The following is a 20,792-nucleotide window of genomic DNA, read 5'->3' as shown; positions in this document are numbered from 1 at the left end:
GAGGCGGGATTCGAATCCGTGACCTTTGGGTTGCCAGGCAGGCACTTTACCCACGCGGCTAGCCCGGTCGGCTGATGGACAAGGCTGAGTGCCTGAGGAAAAGTGATGGTGCCCTTTGGATCAGATATTCAAGAGCCTACCACAACACTGATACATACTTCCATGCATCATCTGGCTACAGAGATGAATCACCTTTGAAGGATCACAATTTGTAATCCTTCAAAGGAGCAAAAACGTCTTGGTACAAACTCTGATCAAAAAGTTAAGACTATTTTTCTAAAAACAATCAATGTGCACAACATTTTTATAAGTAGTTACCTTCAAAGGAACATTCAGCCCTGATGATATGCAAGTGTCTCGATGTTCTTTCTGATGCTTCTGAAAGCATCATTCGAAGCCTTCAATGGCAATCTGGTTCAGTTCTGTTGTCATATTCTGTTAGATGGTTGTAATATTTTTAAATCTTTCCTTTCGGCTTAAAGTTTAGGGAAAAGGTAAAAAAGTCACATAAAGCAAAGTTGGGAGACAATTGGAGAGTGAGGGTGCTACTACAGGAGGAATGGCCTCCTTAGTTTTTTTGCCAAAAATTCATGAATGGAGAGTGCTGTTGGGGAGAGCACTGTCATGATGTAGAAAGCCACTATCTTCAAATGGCTCTGGCATTTCTCCTATTTCCCCTCAATCAAATCAGGACTTCTTTACAATAGACTTGGTTTATTATGGTCTTACCATTCTGAATATTCATAATAAATGATAACTTCATTGTTAGGAGAAGAAGAGAGAAAAAAAAAAAAAAAAAAAAAAAAAAAAAGCAACACCGATTTCACACCTGACAAAACTTTTTCATATTCAAAAAAGCCTGCTGTGATATTTTTTGGATGGAATGATGGAAACCCGATGAGCAAAATAAATTTTTTTTGCATCAATATTTATACGTGAGCATTCCTTGGGGCTTAACAATACTACTGACCCAGATAACAGGTAGCTGAAACTAGATAACTGTGTGATCATCGAAGCTGAACTAGTAGAGAGTGTCATGCCAAAAATGTGAAACAATCAGGATCTGATGGGATTTTCCTGTGTTTATTAAAGAATGCAGCAGGACAGAGAGCCAAACTGCTATATAAAATAATGCATTCATTTCCAGACTCAGGTGAAATCCCAGCAAATGTGTCTCCAATTTACAAAAGATAGTTCTAAAGACAAAATGAGTAATTACAGACCTATCACAGCTTAATTCATATCACAGGGAAAATTATAGATTCCATGAACAAGGACACAGGGCAGGATCATCTGAAGATCATATGAGAAACAGCATGAGTTTGTTAAAGGGAAACCATACAAGCTATTATGAGGTTGTCAAAAAAGAACCAAATGCAAAGAATAATTCTGACATGGTTAGAATTACTCTTTGCATTTGGTTCTTAGAATAATAGAATTATTCTTTGCAAATAAAGCTTCTGATATCTTCCCACATAAATGCCTTTTGAATAAATTGGAAAGTGTCACTGGTGTAAAGGTTTGCAGTTCTGTTAACGAGAAGTTTGTAGTTTTATGGACAGGCAAACACATCATTATTAACTTTCAAGGAACAGAGCATAATAACAAGATTTACTACAAAAAATCTTGTTATTTCAGTCACTCAAAAAGCTGCAAGAAATATTCATTTGAGATCACTCCAATTGATGAACATTTATGAAAGCTAAAATTTCACAGATGATGAACTAAAACTTAAAACAAATGAGACCTCTGGAAATCTTAATGTGTTCACTGCTTATATTTGCTAGGGTCCTTTATTTGTGCTTTGGGATGCTGGAACAAGTAGGCACTGTGTTTTAGTATATGGATTTCATCTATGAAGACTCATCACTCCAAGTAATGTCATCTGTTGTTTGTAGTGTTCTAACATCAACAGATGCATTTGAACAAGATTCAGAATCCATATCACTTGAATAGAATTCTATTTTTGTATCAGATGACATATAGCTGATTCAATGTTATCAGCTTCAACATACTGTAACTTCTTGTTCCTTTTCTATCCTGACGTCCGGGATTGTGGATCCATTATAACAACCCTTTAGGGTAAAATTTTATAGGAAAACACTTTTACATAAAATTTTATTAATAGACACACACTAAGGATGAAGTTTTGATTTTCACAAACTAAAGAATTAAAAGTTAGCAAGCATAATCTTCAAAATATTTTCACCTTTTCTTTTTGTGGAAAATACTAAACTAGACAAAATAACTTTAACGTAAGCAAATAACATATGAAACTTTGAACTAAGTATACTGTTTTTATAGTGCTCTGTAAACAGTGAAACTGACAATAAGCAAAATCCCAGCTGTAAAGCTATAGCCCATGGTTCAATCAGTGTGTGCCAATATCACTCAGTTGTTCATTTCATGTGTTTTCCTTTTTACAGCGCTCATTTATCGACCACAATTGAATGGACACATGTCTGCATTAAGGCACAAAAACTGCAGTTTGTTTTGACAAAAGTCTGTGTTCTGGCAGCTAAAGTGTTAAACTAGCTGATATTATAAAATGTAAAACAGGAAATTTAACAATTTTTGGACTCTGAAATTTTCTAGCACATCTTTAAAATGGGTTATGACTTTTGTGAATTGCACGTTCAATGACAAACATGCTTCAGAATGAAATTCAGAAACACAAATAAGTTCATCAGCTATGAAAAAGATGGAATGTTAATTCCACCTTTTTCATAAAAGATGAAGAAGTTTATACTTTCAGTTTGTGTTTAAGCAATGCTCCTGTTTCACATGCATAAAATGACGATGTTATTTACATATCTGTTTTAAAAATAATGGATGAGTGCGAGAGTCTTTGCCACTTATTATTAATTGTCTGAATGAAATTTCTTTCTAAACCTACATTTACTAAACCTACTGTTTAGGGAACTGAATGATAAAGTTCCGAACTTCTTTTGGAGAATGATTTTACAATCACTTTGTAAAAGAAAAAAGTCATTCAAAAGGAAAAAATAAATGCATATGAAAACATTCTAGCATGAAGAATAAAATGGCAATACAATACAAAACCTTCACTCAACAGAAACTTTGATTTCTTCAAGATAGAAGTTATGACTTAGAAGGGACCAGCTACACCTGACTAAATTTATTAATGTTTAACACTAATCAAATTTTACTGTTTAAATATCATATTAATCATGTTCTATTCGATTTGAACTCTTTGTATTCCATTACGTGAAAAATATTCTGAATATAAACATTTTCATAAAATTTTATTTTCGTAATATCCATGTCATAATACCACTTGACAATATTTATATAGAATTATATTTCATGAATTATTTTCTTTTATGCAATTTCACCCAAAGTAATGTAAATACACTTAAGAACATGAAGCTTTCCTTGTCCAATGACATTTACCAAGTTAGTTCTTGATTTATTTTATTTTTATTTTAAACCCAGGATTATCTTCTAAAGTAAGTGGGCTCATAACTCATATATGTTGTGCAATTTGTGCTGGTACAAGTTCTGATACATGAATCCAGATGTAAATGCAGCTCATTGCAGTTGACCCTGAATGAAGTGTTTAACAATATGTAATGACTATAATTGGCACTGGTTTTATAATTATTTCAAACCTAATTTTTGGCCTATTTAGTAGACAGTGATTGCTATATTACATCATGACTGTCCTGCATTTCAGTTGGGTATTACTATCCAATATCAACTAACATCATTCACTCTAATACTAGTTTGGCTATCCTGATTAAAATGTATTTTTTACATCCACATTAAAATCTTACTTACTTATATACATACATACCTACATACACAGTGCAGGAAAAAAAAAAATGAGACTCATAAGACAAAATATGCATAAGGAAAATATGTTATTACTCGTCTACCTCAAAATAATCCCAAGGGATCAAATACGCTTGTTACAGTGTTCATATAGGTTCTGACAACAATTGAAAAATTCTCTGCTATGATGGTGTTTAGTCCTGCTGTCACATTCTTCTGAATGTGCGGAAGTTTGCCTTTAGCCAGTGGGTGGTTCGTTGCTGGAACAACCTTCCATCTGTCATTGTAGAAGTTGACAGCTTAAATAAATTTAAGGGAGAACTAGACAAACATTTGTGGGTGAAATGGGGAAGGTTTTTTTTTTTTTTTTTTTTGGCTGATGCTTTCTTGCATCATAATTAGCCTCTACTAATGCTAATGTCATAAACACTACCAAATTGGCATCGTTTGAATCTCGGGAAACAGAAAAGTCTACTAGAGCCATGTCAGATGAATAAGGAGGGTAGCTGTGCACTGCAACCTACTTGTGAGCCAAAAACCTCAGCATTGTTCAATGCATGAGATGGCACACTGACATTCAACAGTGCCAACCAGACTGTTCCAAATCTGGGCACACACATGCAGGATTCTCACCAACAAATGTTTCAATAAATTCTCACCAAATGTTCCTCTATGTAGTAGTTGCTATTAACAGCCCTTCCTTCTGGAACAAATTCCTCACAAATTATCCCTTTGTGATCAAAGAATAATGACAGCATGGTTTTAATATGCAAGTTCTGGAAATGAACCTTTTTTGGCCTTGTGGGCTCTGTGGTCATCATTCTGAACTTTTGTTATTTAGGTCTCAGGATCATATTGGAAGCAACAACTCTCATCCCCAGAAATAATGCTGTTTAGGAAACCAGGTTCACTATCAACTGTTTGAACAAAATCATCTTTGCTAGCAACGAATTGTCTGAGTTTTTTTTCTTTTCATGCAAATGGTGTGGAACAAACTTCATGTAAATTTTTATTTTTTCCCAAGTCTGTGGGAAAAAATAAAAATTATGGACCTTATTGATTTCTTATTCACATTTAACTTACTTGCTAGCATTCTCAGTGTTAACTGGCAGTCTTTTGATAGTAAATTAGTAATAGTATTTGCCATATAGTGCAAGGAAACCACAGGCTTTTGCTGCACTGGCAAAAAAAAAAAAAAAAAAAACAACACAAGATAAGAAATTGCAAGTTATTTGCTTCCCTCCTCACACAGGTAACTATCTAGTTGACCTTTGAATTTATTCAAACTGTCGGTCTCAACTACCCATGAGGGCAACTTGTTCCACCAATCAATGGCTTACTGGCTAAAATAAAAATTCCTACAATCTAATCTAAACCTCAACCCCTGTAATTTGAATTTATGAGCCCCAGTTCTGAAATTCTTTATAACAGTGAGAATTTCATCTTCATTCATTTTACTAATCCCTCTCAGATCCTTGTAAACTTCAATCAGTTCATCTCTGAAGTGCCTGGTTGCCAAGGTCTGTAGCCTACATAATCGGAAACTTTCCTCAAAGTCGTCGTTCTGCCGATCTCACCATTCGAGTTAGCATTAGCATTAGCATAGGCATATGATGCAAGAAAGCAAGCTTATTCAGCATCAGCCAAAAAAAAAAAAAAAAAAAAAAAAACCCTCTCCCATTTCACCCCTCCGTTCGGTCGAAATACCTGTCCAGTTGAGCTTTAAATTTGTTTAGGCTATCAACTTCAACAACAAGTGATGGAAGTCGGTTCCACCAACCAACCACCCGCTGGCCAAAGGCAAATTTCCGCACATCTATCCGACATCCGTCCTTCCTCAATTTGAATTTATGCCCTCTGAGGTGATTATTCTGAGAAAGATGAAGAATCCCATTGGCATTGAGCATGCTCAAACCATTCAAAGCCTTATACACCTCTATCAGATCACCTCGCCGGTGCCTAGTCTCCAGACTCTGTAATTTGCAAAACTTAAGCCTTTCTTCGTAAGAGCAACCCTTTGTTCCATTTACTAATCTTGTTGCCCTTCTCTGTACCCGTTCCAGCAGCTCTACATCCTTCTTGAAATGAGGCCTCAAGACCTGTATACAGTACTCAAGATGTGGCCTAACCATTGCCTTATACAAGGGAATAATCACCTCCTTATCCCTGCTAGAAAAATTCCTGTATATCATTGACAAGACACCATGAGCTACTCTTGCAGCTCGTCTGCACTGCTCAGAGAACTTCATATCTGCCTGCACAATTACCCCCAGGTCCTTTTCATTCTCCACCACTGTCAGTGTAGTACCGCAGAGTTGATACATTGCTCTGGGGTTACTGTTACCCATATGTAGTACTTTACATTTGTCAATGTTAAACTTCATTTGCCACCTCTCAGCCCATCTGTTCAACCTTTCCAGATCCTGTTGCAGCAGCATAGCGTCAGTAGTGTCCTTAACGACCCTGCCAACCTTTGTATCATCTGCAAACTTAGACATTAAACTTGATATCCCATCATCAATATCATTCATAAACACCGAAAACAACAATGGACCCAACACTGAACCTTGAGGAACTCCACTAATAACATTAGTCCACGTTGAGCAGTGTCCATTGATTACCACTCTGTCTTCTGCCACTCAACCATCCCCTTATCCATAGCAGCAATTTGCCTCCAATGCCACACTGCTCCAATTTGTGCAGCAGTCTTCCATGTGCAACAGTATCAAAAGCCTTTCTGAGATCCAAATATATAATATCAAAGTTATTCCCTGCATCCAGTTCTTTTGTGACTACATCATAGTATCCAATCAAATTGGTCAGGCAAGACCTGCCCTTAACAAAACCATGCTGCGTCTGAGCTATAACTGAATTCTTGTCTAGATGATCCTGCAGTGCTTCTTTAACCAGTGCCTCCATTAATTTACCTGGAACAGAAGTTAAACTAACAGGTCTATAATTACTTGTGTCAGCCTTTGATCCTCCTTTGTGAATTGGGGTTACATTTGCACATCTCCAGTCTATGGGTACCTCCCCTGAGTCCAAAGAAGTTCTCATAATTATGGCTAGGGGTTTGCATACTTCCTTTGCTGCCTCCTTTAATATAACTGGATAGATCCCATCCACCCCAGGTGCCTTTTTTATGTTTATCCTCAACAATCTCTCCTCCACTTTCCTCTCGGTTATTACAAAATCATCCAGCTCACTGCCAATGTTTACTTTACCTACATCATTCTCCTTCCTGAATAACTCCTCATGCGTGAATGTAGATGCAAAATACTCGTTTAGATTGTTAGCCACCTGAGCAGGATCCTCAACTGTTGAACCATCAATATGCAGTGGACCAATCTGATTCATCCCTTTCCTTCTCGAGTTCAAGTATGTAAAGAACTCCTTTCTGTTTTTCTTTGCATCCTTTGCCAAGGATTTTTCGTAGTCTGCCTTTGCCTGCCTAATCTCCTTTGTGACTTGGTTACAGACCAACTTATATCTATCATAGGCTTCCATGTCACCCATTAATTTGTATGTATCCCATGCATTTTTCTTCTCTGCCACATGTCTCATTAGTCCATCTGACAACCATTTAGGCCTAAACCTTGAACAATATTTCTTAGTTGGTATGTAAAGCCTGGTAGCCACCAAGATTAGTTCCTTGAATGCTTCCCATTTTGAGTTTGCTGTTGGTAACATCATCAGTTGGTCCCACTGTATAGAATTTAAATACTGTCTCAGACCATCATAGTCGCCTTTACGAAAACAAAAGCCCTTCCCTTTACCTCTGATGGTAGTTACCTCCTTGAGTAAATCCCACTTCAACACACTGTGATCACTGCCACCTAGTGGTTCATTTATCTGCAGGTTCTTAATGCATGAAGAATCACTACTGATAATCAGATCAAGAGTATTGCTCCCTCTTGTTGCCTCATGAACATGCTGATGTAGAAAACAATCATCCAATAAATCCACAAAAGCCTTGCTAGTGTGCGAGTGACCAACCCACAAATTCCAGTCAATATCTGGGAAATTAAAATCCCCCATTATAAGACTCTCTGATTTACTGGCCCACTCTATTTCCCTGTACAATATATTATTATACTCATCAGAGTCATTAGGCCTATAGCACACTCCTACTCTCAATTTTGATTTCCCTATGCTTATGTCACACCAAACTGACTCGACACTGCCCTGTCCATCGATGTCAACTGGCTTCACTTCCTTTGACTTTATGTGTTTCTTAATTAATATCATAACCCCTCCTCCCCTCCTGTCCTGTCTATCCTTTCTATATACATTGTATTCCCCAAATTCCAGTTCCGCATTACTTATATCTGTGTGACACCACGTCTCTGATATCCCAACAATATCTGCCTTTGATGTTTTGAGCAATACCTCAAATTCATCAAATTTATTTACCAAACTCCTAGCATTGGTGTACACGCAGGTATACATGCACCTGTTTCTATTCTTAGCTACCCTAACACAACCCATGTGTTTACTTGTAACGCAATGACTACCAGCAGTCTCTGAAATATCCTGCATCTTGTTTTTCAGACTTCTGCTCATTTGAATAGAAGCAGTGCAAGAATCACTTCCACCTCTGCCAGTGGCTACTGTTAATCTATTAGTCCTTGTATCCCCCCCAACTAGCAGTTTTCCGACCCACCTAACACTGCCTCGACAGCATCAGCAACAATTCTTGCACCCTTTCTATTTAAGTGTATCCCATCCCTGTAGAAGCAATCTCTCCTGTTAACAAGTACAGTCCAGGCTGAAAAAAATTCTACCCCTTGAGCCTTGCACAATCCCTTCAGGGCCGAATTGATCGACAAGGCTCTCATCATATACTCCCTCCTATCGTGTCTGGGCAGAATTGCAGACACTTTCAAGTTCAACCCTAATTCACGGCTTTTTTTCAACAGTGACCTGTACTTGCTAAGTAATTCCGCCGGTCTCCTACTCTTAATATCATTAGTGCCAACGTGTACAACTATATCACCCTTTGTGCCCTTAAAAGATGATATCCGCTCTACAACGTCATCAACCTTTGCCCCTGGCAGACATACCCTGGTCCTATTCCACCTATCCTTTTTACAAAGTATGTTCCCCGTTTCCCTGACAATAGAGTCACCAATAACTACTAGTTCCTGTGGGACCAGCGCATTCTGCCTAGGGGGCTGCCCCTGTGTTGCCTGATGACCAAGTGCAAGCTCTGGCGTTGATGTGGGCAGCTGAGAGTTGCCTGTCTTTGGACCCTTTCAAGAAGCTCAATGTCTTTTTTCAGATGAGATCTCCATACTTGAACACAGTATTCCAAATGTGATCTTACAATTGCCTTATACAGTGAGATTATGACATCCCTATCTTTACAGAATAACATTTGATAAATTATCAAAACAAGCAGCTTTCCTGGCTACTTGTTTGCACTGTTCAGAAACTTAATACCTGCCCACATTGTAACTCCCAGATTCCTCTCCTCCTTCATGGTTTTTAATTCAACCCCACAAAGGGTATAATTCATTTGTGGGTTGCTATCTCACAAATATAAAAACCTGCATTTAGCAACATTAAAACATAGCTGCCATTTCTCTAACCATCTTTGAAATCTGTTCAAGTTATCCTGAAGGAGCACTGATCATTAATGACTCTGCCAATCTTTACATCATCTTCAAATTTTGACATCACACTTTCTATTCCTTCGTCAATGTCATTCACGAAAATGAGAAACAGTGGTCCAAGAATTGATCCTTGAAGGACACCACTCCTGACATTACACCAATTGAAGAATATCCATTAATCACAACCCTCTGTCTTCTGCCCTGCAGCCACCCAGCAATCCATCTTAGAATCTTTCAGTAAATCCAACCTGTTCAAACTTATACAGTAACCTCTCATAAAGAACCAAATCAAATTATTTGCTAAAATTCAAATAAATTATGTCAAAATTGTTCCATAAATCCAGCTCATGAGTAAATGTGTCAAAATAGCCTACTAAGTTAGTTAAGCATGATTTACACTCAACAAAGCCATGTTGTGGGTCCTTCATATCTATCTAATATCCCTGGATTGTACTCTTAATCAGTGCCTCTCCTAAGATTTTTCCTACCACTGAAGTCAAACTAAACAGTCAGTAGTTAACAACTTCACTCTTAGAACTGCTTTTATGTATTCGCGATACATTGGCACTTCTCCAATCCAAAGATATCTCCCCTCTGAGACCAAAGATGCCCCATAATTAACCTCAATGGTTCAACACACCCCTTCGCACTCTCCCTCAAAACTACAGGGTATATGCCATCAACTCCAGGACTCTTAATTGCCTTTATGCTGAAAAGTTTTTATAATAAACAATCGTCTGTAATTACAACATCACTAATTTCATGTGGCTCAGCCACTTCTCAGCACGAAGGGTCTTTTGTCAGTAAACACCGATGCAAAGTACCGATTCAATTCACATGCAACACCAGCTGGGTTATCTAAGACTTTCCCATACCCAGTGCTCAAGGGTCCAATCTGATTAGCTTTCTTCTTTGTTGTATTCACATACATGAAAAATTCCTTGTCCCCACCTTTGCTCTCTTAACCAATGCTTTCTCATATTCAGTACTTTTCATCAGTAATTCAAAGGTCAACTAGATAGTTACCTGTGTGAGGAGGGAAGCAAATAACTTGCAATTTCTTATCTTCTTTTTTTTTTTTTTTTTTTTTTTGCCAGTGCAGCAAAAGCCTGTGGTTTCTTTGCACTATATGGCAAATACTATTTTAGGCTTCAGTACTTTTCATCGCTCTGCAACTGTCCCAGGCTATTTTTTTTTTCTGCTCTATTTGACCAGCCAGCTCCACAGTCATCTATTTCAGCATCATCCTTAAAGTTATGTACGCATTCATGACTTCTGTGATTTTTTGTTTAAAAAGTGTGGAATACTTTTAAAGAAAAAATTGCACACAAATTGTCTATCAATTCAGGGGCTGCAGGTCATTTTCAGTTGTCCACTTCAAGGATTATCTACTACATCCTCTCTGCCTCTTAAAAATGCTTCAACCATCAAAACGCTTATGGCCAGGCTGCAGCCTCAACCCCATAAGCTGTTCATAACATTTTGTGCATTTCCGTTAGACTTTTCCCAGGCTTTACACAAAACCTGATGTTGATCCAATATTCTGTTCTTTGGTTTCTGATGGTGACATTAGGCATAATGAAGAAAGGATGTTCATACAAAAAAGTAACTTAAGGACAACTGGTTTGGGTTAGCAGGACTGCCAAGGTCACACTTCTTTGCATTTATAGTACCCTCTGCTGGAGTGATACTCTTATTAGACATAGATATTTTTTAAATTCAGTTTCAACACTTTTTTGCTGCACCGTGGGCACTCACATGCAAGAAAATAAAATAAACTTTAATTACATGAGTAATTAAGAAAATAAGTACATAAAAAGAAAACGAAAGATAGTAATGCATACATTGGTGGCTACAAAGCATTACCTACCACATGTTGCAGAAACCTAACTAGAATACACAAAGTAAATATATGCCAATCATATGGCATGCCAAGTAAGTAGGAAAAAATAAACCAATAAATAAGTATAGAACAAAAGGGAGGGGGGAATCGAGATAAGGGTGTTGCAGAAGGAATATATTCCTAAAATAATTCAGGAGAAATGCCAATTAATGTAAATTTGTGGCATTCCCTTAATGACACTGGGTCAATTATATGAAATATCATTATAAACAGAAACAAAAATCAACCACAATGTGACCATTAGTGAAACAAAAATAAATAAAAAACAGATCAACCATTCCGCCCCATCTCATTAGATTTTGCAAACATTGTTCTCCTTGTGAACTTCTGACAAGATGGAGCTCAATGGTCAGTTTATTTTTTATTTATTTTTGTTTCACTAATGGCCATGTTGTTGTGGTTGATTTTTGTTTCCATTTTTAGTGATATTTCACTCAATTTGAATCTGCTGCCATCAAGGAAGTCATTAATTAGCACTTCTGCTAAATTATTTTAGGAACACATTTTGAAACAACTTTATCTCAATTTATCTCCCTCTCCTTTCTTTTATTGCTGTGGTTATGTACTGGTTTATTTTTTTCCTACTTACTTTGGTCGATACAATCAGCATATTTTTACTTTATGTATTCTAGTTATATATACAGATGTGTATGTGTGCATGTGCTTTTTTTTTTTTTTTTTTTTAAGTGTATTATTGTAATTACCTGATCTTCAATAGCCTTGTGATCAGTTTCTTGCAGCCAAAATCCAAGAATTATACTATCATTTGTGTGGCAAAGACCTCTAAGTAAGGATGTAGTGGTGTTAGCAGCATTTTCTGTCAAAGTGAACTCAGCAACTAAGAGCCTCAACAAGCTGTTGTAGCTACCTAAAATATCAGAAAATACAAAATCATAAAACCTGTGTACCTTTGTTAAAGGCATTACTTTTATTTATTGTAACATTATATCATTAATTTCCTAATTCCTAACAGCAAAAATATGTTCAAGATACCTTTAAAAGAAAATTAATGGCTCTACTCTGAAAGCCAAATAACTCACAGTCCAGGTTTGTAAAGCCACTGATACTTAAAACATGTATGTATTTTCAGAAAAATACTCATGCCATATACATGAACATTATATCAACTTATTATTTTGTATATTGCAATAAACTGAAATCAAATTATTTTTCGAGAAAAGACATAAAAAAGAAATATTACTTTTGCAATAATTTCATAACTTCTGTAATTTAAGAATTCCTCCTATAAACTAATAAATTTAATTCCATATATGAGTGATTCTATTTATTTCACCATTTCAAATCTCAAGCACTGAAATATAAGACAATTTAAGTCTTTTACAAGACTTAAATTTGTAAAATAATAAGAGAAGTTTACCTCAATATAGTATGTAGAACACTTCCATATGGAAGTGTTCTACGTACTATATTGGGGTAAACTTCTCTTATTATTTTACAAATATTGATATCAACGTAGAACGTATTGAGAATTACAGCTCTGGTTCATACTATCTAAGACTTAAATTGTAAGTATTGTAAAACATTTACCAACTGTCAGGTAAACACTATCAGATGTTTCTTCCATCCCTTTTTTGCCTTCATCAGTGAGGATTACATAAAAATAAGAACAAGAAAGACATGTGCAAATCAGAATAAGTTCACAAAGATTACAAGATACTAATGCAAGCCACTGTTAATGGTTCTACTCTGTTGTTAATAAACTCGGCAATATCAGAAAACTTGCAGTAGTTATGTCTATTTTTTTTTTCCTTTTTTATAATGGATATTATCAGTATTTAATCAGGTTGCTGAAAAACACTTAACAAGTAGGGTTTTATAAAGATTGAAATACAATCTTAATGTGGTTCCAATTAAGTGTGAAACTTTAAATTCAAATAAACCTTAAAGTAAAAGTCTGTGTAAATAAAAAAAAATTCAATCCTAAGATCAAATTTTGGCATATGTAACTTATAGGTTACAGAAATCTACTAAAGTGGGCAGTTAGAAAAATAACATTTGAATTTCATATGAACAGGCAATTTTTTTGATGCCAACAATTCAAAAACCATTTCTACCTGTTGTGGGGCTGTACAGCCAGTTCTGACCAACATAGCATTTGATCATGAATGAGTTTAGTATTTTATTTTAGCTGTAAATCAGAAATAAAATTTTTACCCTCTCTACATTTAAGTATACTTCGGCCAACTGCATATTGCAGTCTCTAAAAACCAGGCATCTGTATGGTGACCTTACTGAAGTGTATAAGGACTTAAAATCGTTAAGTAAACTAAATGTTGAGGAAATATCTACCTTTTCTTATATGAACCATGGGGGAGACTAAAATTGAAATTGGGAAAGTGTAGCTACAGAATAGATGCAAAATCTGCAATCAGCCAAAGAATAATCAATTGTGTGAATAAATTTGCACCTAATGTTGCAAAAGTAGGTAAATTTCTTAAATTTAAGAAATATTTAGACAAATTAATGAAAGGAATGTGGAAATTAAGGTTATTTATTTATTTTTTTTCTTGTGGTGCTAAAGCTTGACAAGCTTTTTTTCCTTACACCATGCTGCCAATACTAATCCAATTCCATTTATGTGATGTTCATTTAGGAGTCCACAAGCACTGAGAAATGAATGAACCAAGTTAAGTTTGGAAGTGATACTACCATATAATTCTGCCACTTTGCTTGTGAGACTGCAAAGGCAAACTGAATAACTGGGGAGGTACACAGATAAAAAAGGAAAAAAAAAAAAAAAAAAATGTTAAAAAAAGAAACAGATGAAAATAAGCCAAGGAATATACCTCTATGACATAGGGGGATATGTGCCCTTATTTAAAAATTAAAAAGAGAATGAATTTAAGGAATTTACTGAAGTGACAGCATAATATTCTAAAACAAATTAAAAAGACAAAAAAAAAAAAAAAAAACTGGGTTACTTTAACACTTTTGCTAGCACTTAAATATGAGAGAACTCATTCAGCGTGTTGCAATTTCTGGAATGTTGACAAAAAAAAAAAAAAAAAAAAAAACATTCCGACATCCCAGCATGCCAAAACTTCATACATAATGATTGAAAATTGAAAGTTTGTAATTAATTGCTTAAAGCGAACACTAACTTTTGTGCTGAACATAAATGTACATGAATAAAAAGTTTATTCGTGTACATAAACTAACATCAACACAAGCAAGAAAACAAATGAAACAGTGTACCATGTCTATAAACAAATGCCAAACATTCCATCAGTGTGCCAATACTGAGTAGTTGTTAATTTCATGTGCTTTTACATTTACGGCACTTGTTGGTTGGCTGCTTAAGAATGACTGCACATATGAATTATGGCACAGCACTCCTAATGCCGTTTCATACATATATGCATTGAGGCAGCAAATGTGTTAAATGCCTATGTGACATGCAGTTTGACTGATGTTAGCCATTAGTCCTGATTAAGAAGACAGTAGTAGTGATTAAGAGTGACCAATGAGAAATATACATCAAAGAAATTTTGATTACAGAATAGTTTAGGGCTAAAGCCTCAGGTTATGTAAGGAATTAACATACAAGTTAGTGCAACAGCATAATTTCTGTACATTTCTGTACAACTGCATCATTTCTGTACTTTAGTAGTTAGTAGTTATAAATTGGCATCATTAAGTATATCTCGTATTGTGAATACCTTCACGAGTTACCATGACATTGCACTACCTCAAATAAGTAACGCTTCACCATAGGAGAAGACTATTATTACTTATTCTCAGAGGATACCATCACCTATACGGAACTATCCAATAAAATCTTAGTACTATTCTCATTGATATGGGGAAACCACAGATTTTGGGAAGTGAAAACTTGGGGTCAATAAGTTACATATGCTCAAATTTCTTATTTCTTTAAGTGTATTATAAATAAGTAGTATTTTATTAATCATAAAAAAAGAGAAAAACTCATACTTTCAAAAGCACTAGGAGGTAGAAGATTGAGGACCTCATACAGTCGTAGTCTAACCATGGCAGCACTTGCTTTCAGATGTTGGCCATAAGATTTGAAAACATGGCCCAAACTGCAAAGTAATGAAATAAAACCACACAATAATCTCTAGTCAATGGATATTTTTATGTTACAGGAAAAAATTAAAATATATTGCTAATTCAAGAAAAATATACTGCTAATTCTAAAAAATCTTTACTTTTTACAGAAAGTTTCCTGTTTCATTGTCGAGCGAAGAAGCGTCACTTGACAGGGAAACATTAACTTTCTCTTAATGCTCACTGAATTAAGATTCACAAATTAGATTTAACCTTCCATTGCATATGGCTGTGTTTTCTTTACATCTTTTGAAAATCCAAGAACATTCTGTTAACTATTGAGCAAATGGAAAAAATTCAGGACCAAATATGAAACATCATTTGTGCAAATCTCAGTAAGGCAGTTTTTGTATTATGGTGAAAAAGTGGAAGGAAAAAAGATATCATCTGCTGCAAAACAGCTTCACATAATTTTTTTTTTCTAATTGAGAAACATACATGCAAAATAATGAAACTTTTTCAGTATTATGAAATGTAAAAAATTTGGTTCTAAGCTTCTCTGTTTTATTTCCAAATACAGTCGATTCCGGTTATTTGGGACACATCGGGACTAGTGCATTTTGGCCCGATTAAGCGGCTGCCCCAATTATCCGAAGTTTCATGTAAGTAGCTAAAAATACAATTTACCCCCCCCCCCCTTTACAATTAGTTCACTGTACAATCAAATCGCATTACGAAGAACTCACCATAGTAAAGTACCGTTCACTATACGATGTGCAGTAAGCGCTGGTCATTGTGATCACGTTTGTGAATTGAATTTTAATTCTATTAAACAGCGATTCTAATTAGCGAAAATAGGAGAAATATTATCCACAGGCTATAAAAGCAAAGATATATTAAGCACAAATTTACCCTTTATTACCTTACCAATTAAAAAATTAAATGATACGTGCAAATCGGAAGAATATACGTGATGATCGGAATAATTAATACGTACTGTAATATGTACATACTAACTAAACTAGTTGACACTTCTGTTCACTGACATTTGTTGGTGGGGGCTGAAATTTAACAGTAAAAAGATAAGCAATCAATAACAAAGAACAGGGCACACACAAATTGCAAGTAACACAACACGCGCAAGTGAGAACGGAGTAACAAATTAGGAAGCTTTAAAAATAGGAATGAAGAGAAGATTCTGAAAATAATTTTTTTTATATGATTGAAGATTCCATGGAAGTGTAAACACATTTTACCATAATAACCCATAGAATTCCAGCTGTCGGTATTACCGCAAATTCAATAAGATCGAGTTTACTGTCCGTTTATTGCACCAACAGAAAAGCTCAATAAACAGGTGACTGCTAATTGTTTTTTATTGTTTTATGGTCGTGACCTCCAGAAATCCGACCAAACTACGTGGTACGGTCGGAGACAATCGTAGGGTAATCTCCAGTGCTGAGGTCTCCTGCCCCGATTAAACGGCATTTTGTCCCAATTAAGCGAAGTAAACCCTGGCTATTTTCTCGATTGGTTTTTGTTTTTTAAGATTTGCCCCAAATAAACGGCTGCCCCGATTAACCGGTGGCCCAAATAACCGGAATCCACTGTATAGCCAAGACAAGCTTTGCTGCACTATTTGTTTTATGTTTGCCATAGTTAAAGTGTTTGGATAAAGCTGATTTATTAGGAGATGAGGAATACAATCTCCATGAAGAACTTCAGCATCATAGTTGATACAGAAACAGAAGATAAAAATTCTACATTCAATTTTAAATTGCATGCAAAATAAAAAGAAAGCATGGCCCAAGCAATGGGCCATGCTTTCTTTGGCACTAATGACAGCTTTTTTTTTTTTGTAAACAATATTAATATAACTTCTTAGTTATGTATTTCATCTGATAAAAAACTTCAAGGAATATTATCTACTAACACCCTGTGGCATTAATGGCCAAAAACTAGTGTCAAATAAATAAAAAAAAAAAGTGTGCTCTTCATAAGAAATTATTTTTTCAAGATGATATAGAAACTTTGTGTGTGTGTGTGTGTGTGTGTGTGTGTGTTTATGATTAGATAATAAACTTTTAAGGAAAATTCTCTTGGCAACTACAATAAAATCTCTGAAAATCATATCAAACAGAAAAAGTTATATCCATCCTACACTGCATCAAAAGTAAGAAAGTGTGTGCACTACTGATATCAGATTGCTTTTTGAAATCTATATTGGTAAAACATCTTTCTTCGATAAGCACTTGACCTAATAAAAAATTTAATGAAAATTACTTACTGGAAACTACATTAAAAACTTTTAAAAATGAACACCAAATGGAAATCTTCAGACCACTTCTGTTTCATGCAAGAAAAAGAAGGGGCTGCTCATGATGTATTGTTTATTTATTAAATTAAATTAAATGTATTATTTGTTTGTTTATTAAATAAAATGTTTTAATTCAACAAAAACTGATGTCAAATAGAAAAATTCACATCCACTTTTAAAAAAATGTTATAATTTTTATTGTAATAGCAACTTTCTCAGTGGTGCATTTGAAATTAGCAAAATTTAAAGGAAAAATTTTTATTTCCAGCAATGTTATAAACTTCCAAAAACAGGCATCAGATTGAAATAGAATAAATGCAATTAAAATATTAATTTTAACTACAGAAATAAGACATTTAGTATTATAAACTAGACAATATTAGTGATTATTGGAAAAATAATAATAAAAAAACTGAGAATAAATGTTCATAAATGTCAGCATTGCTAGGCTGTTTTCAAAATTTGAGTCTCTGACTCCAATGCAACTTAATATGTAACAACATTTGACACAAGTTAAAAGATTTTTTTTTCAAGTTCTGAAAATAATTATAAAATGTATCATGTTTTATTTCTGAAGGTCCTTTTATAAAATTTTGAACAAGTTTTATATTTTAATATTCAAGTACATTAAAAAAAACTTACTTAATAAGCATGATCAATGCAGATTCTAATGGTGGAAGAAGACGACGAATTACATCTTCTGCTATCAATTCCTTGCAATGTATTAAAAAGCTTGCCATTGCTAAAGGGAAAGGAAAAACAAAAGCATGAAATGGCAAATAATAGGAAAACTGATATTTGCAAAATAAGAATTCCATATAATTAACATTAATTATATATGACGAAGGGTGGGGAAAAATGAATAATGTTCAAATACAATCAGTCCTCGTATAACACGTGTTTACATTACACGAATTCGATCATACACGATTTATAAATAGGGGAATGATATCTTATATAACACGAACCGAATTCGCTTATGCACGATTCGCCTTGGTGTTTACAAGAAATAGCAGTTGAACGCAGAATCACCCCAACCGAACGCAACACGATAGGAAGGAAGAGAAGATTCTGAAAATGTATTTATGTTTTTTATATCAGTGAAGGGGAAACACATTTCACCATAATAACGTAAAAACCAACAATTCCAGCTATCAGTATAATCGCAAATGCAATTAGATTGAGTTACTACCAGTTTATAACAGATTGCACTAGCAGAAACGCAACTGGAAATTGTTTTTATTGTTTTATGGTAGTAACCCCTAGAAATGTGCTTTAGTAAAATGAGAGGTGTTAATCTCTGCCTTTACGATGTTGTTTATTCAGTTGCTACACGCACAAAGCTTAGTTTATGTGTATCAAGCGTGCCTCCTCGTTTTGTAATTGGGCTTTATTCCCTAAAAATGAGTAAAATACTTAAAAGGTGTGAAAAGGAAGCGTCCTGGTGAAAACACTGCAGATTCAGAGAGAAAAAGAAAAGCAATATCGATAAACAGAGGTGGACTGGGTCAAAAATTCTTACCGGGGAAAATTTATAGTGGCCTCATACTATGGTTTATGGCCAAAATCACACCGGTCTCCAGCCCACAGGGGTTTCCCCGGTAAGGCTTATGGCCAGTCCGCCTCTGTCGATAGAGAAAAAATATGAAATTGTGAAACACTTTGAGTGAAATGAAAGACCATGTGATATTGCACGTGCTGCAGACCCAAATGAGGCAACGCCGAGAATTACAAAGAATGCAGAGAAAATAAAAACAACTTTCACAGCAGGAACAACTCAAAATGTAATTAAAATCCATTAGATTAAAACACAAAGAATTGGAAGAGATGGAACAGCTGTCATCTGTTTGGATAGAAAATCAAACAAAAAACAAGGTTGCTTACGACAGAAGCAAAAGCATTAGCAATATTTTATTACGTAATAGTCGTAATAAAATACGTAAATATTTTATTACGATTATTTATTGTATTTGGTAATGTTTTGGTTACAAATGTGTGTTCAATCTTGAGTGGTCGGCACCTAACCCTATTTTTTCCATAGGGCCTGTTGTTTATATTGCACGAGGGTTTCTAGGAACACAACTATCGTGCTATACGAGGACTGACTGTATCTATAAAAAAGCCTCTGTTTAAATGTATCCCATCTGTACAAAAAAAGAAATCCTCTACCTACTAGACATTAGGACAGGCCATGCTGAAAAAAATGGCCTATGAAAATCTATTCAACATCTGAGCAAAGACAGATGTAGAATAGATGTGCGGAAATTTGCCTTTAGCCAGCGGGTGGTTAATTGCTGGAACAAACTTCCATCTGTCGTTGTGGAAGTTGATAGGTTAAATAAATTTAAGGAGGAACTGGACAAACATTTAGAGGGAATTATTTTGTAATTTTTTTTTTTTTTTTTTGGCTGATGCTGCATAAGCTCATACACTTGCTTTCTTGCATCACATGCCACTACTACTACTACTACTACATAGTCCTTCCTACCTTGCTTGAATAAAAATGCAAACACAAATACGATTTATTAATATTAAATTAATAAATAAATTTATTTAAATTAATTTTATTTTATTTTAGTTAAAAATATTATTTTAAAATATTTTTAACAAGTGTTTTGTTTAATAAGCCATAATAAGTATTTTGTATATTTCATATACAAAAATTATGTAGGACACAGAATATTAACTAAACTTCACCAAAATTATAGTGAATATTTATTAATATTTATCATAATTACATATTGGTGAATCAGAATTTTTATCAACTATAAAAATTTAATCTTAGAATACAACAAATAATGGAAGTTTAACTACTTAGAATTTAGCGTACCAGCTAAAGCACCAGCTCTTCCTTCTAATGTCACTTGCCATGTAAAAGCATCTCCTCTACTTTTTTCTGATTCTAATTCTTTTGTAGATCGAGGAAAGGAATTCTTCCATAGGAGCATCATTCTAGGAAGAAGTCCACGCACAACAGGTGGTCCTAACAGGAAAAAAATGCATATTAGGAAATTTGTCTGTCTCACTGCCATCTTACTAGAAAGCTGAAAACTCAAAAACTGGAACAGAAGGTTAAAAAAACCTTCAAAATAAATAAATTAAAAAAAGCTGGTTATGGCTAATAAGAGAGTCT

At 34.8% G+C, this 20,792-nt stretch overlaps 1 protein-coding gene across 1 annotated transcript in view; it reads right to left on the bottom strand.

Annotated features, from left to right (window-relative positions):
• Nucleotides 1–20,792, bottom strand: part of LOC150084004 (HEAT repeat-containing protein 5B) — a 406,846-nt gene that overhangs the window by 225,224 nt on the left and 160,830 nt on the right. Inside the window, exons 12-15 of the mRNA XM_090375841.1 lie at nucleotides 20,490–20,642; nucleotides 18,302–18,401; nucleotides 15,268–15,377; nucleotides 12,018–12,181 (exon numbers count right to left, since the gene is read on the bottom strand). Coding sequence (XP_090231967.1) covers nucleotides 12,018–12,181; nucleotides 15,268–15,377; nucleotides 18,302–18,401; nucleotides 20,490–20,642 — 527 coding nt within the window. The remainder of the gene's footprint in view (nucleotides 1–12,017; nucleotides 12,182–15,267; nucleotides 15,378–18,301; nucleotides 18,402–20,489; nucleotides 20,643–20,792) is intronic.

Source organism: Mastigoproctus giganteus, chromosome 6 (assembly GCF_048544385.1).
Source record: "Mastigoproctus giganteus isolate SK-2022 chromosome 6, ASM4854438v1, whole genome shotgun sequence".
NCBI lineage: Eukaryota > Metazoa > Arthropoda > Arachnida > Uropygi > Thelyphonidae > Mastigoproctus > Mastigoproctus giganteus.
This window is presented reverse-complemented; position numbering and strand designations above follow the sequence as displayed.